At 40.1% G+C, this 519-nt stretch overlaps 1 protein-coding gene across 1 annotated transcript in view; it reads left to right on the top strand.

Moving 5' to 3' along the window:
• The window catches only part of LOC106964320 (uncharacterized), a 7,531-nt gene extending 7,321 nt beyond the window's left edge, over positions 1-210 (top strand). The window contains exons 5-6 of the mRNA XM_015059754.1: positions 68-72; positions 124-210. Of these exons, the coding sequence (XP_014915240.1) occupies positions 68-72; positions 124-210 (92 nt within the window). The remainder of the gene's footprint in view (positions 1-67; positions 73-123) is intronic.
• The last annotated feature ends 309 nt before the right edge of the window (positions 211-519 follow it).

Here is a 519-nt window from a genome sequence, read left to right as displayed (position 1 = left end):
TAAACCAATAATAACACTTGAAGAAGAAATGCAACTATGGGTGTGGTGTTGCATTTTTGGGGGGCAGAGGAGGTTTTATTGTTGTTCTTTTTTTAAGTTGAAGGATTTTCTTATTTTGACTAGCATCTTCCGAAGAAGCATCGTGTGAACATGGGCTTGGAGGACCAGCTGCTAGACGGGAGACCCAGTTTGTTCCAGAGACTGTCCTGAGTGAGGAAGAGTGTAAGGAAGCCATCGCACTGATGAAGCATTCAGTCGATGAGGACACAATCAAGAAGAAGATGAAGCTCACATTTGATTTCCGGCGCAACATGGTCCTCGACCCCCAACAGTCAAACAACATACTCTCCGTCTTTCCACGTTTCAAAGATGTCAAAGGCTTGGTAATTATTTAAATGGTGATTTTGATAATTTCACAGTTACGTAATTTTTTTTATTTTTGTGACAAGTCAAAATGAAAACAATTAATGTGGTTGGGAAATGTTTGTTTTTTACTATCTACATCCTAGGTGGAGCAGG

This window comes from Poecilia latipinna, unplaced genomic scaffold, assembly GCF_001443285.1.
Source record: "Poecilia latipinna isolate Pla-1442-1.1 unplaced genomic scaffold, P_latipinna-1.0 Scaffold66, whole genome shotgun sequence".
In the NCBI taxonomy this organism is placed as follows: Eukaryota; Metazoa; Chordata; class Actinopteri; order Cyprinodontiformes; family Poeciliidae; genus Poecilia; species Poecilia latipinna.
The sequence above is the reverse complement of the archived record's forward strand: the minus strand, read 5'-3'. Positions and strand labels throughout refer to the sequence as shown.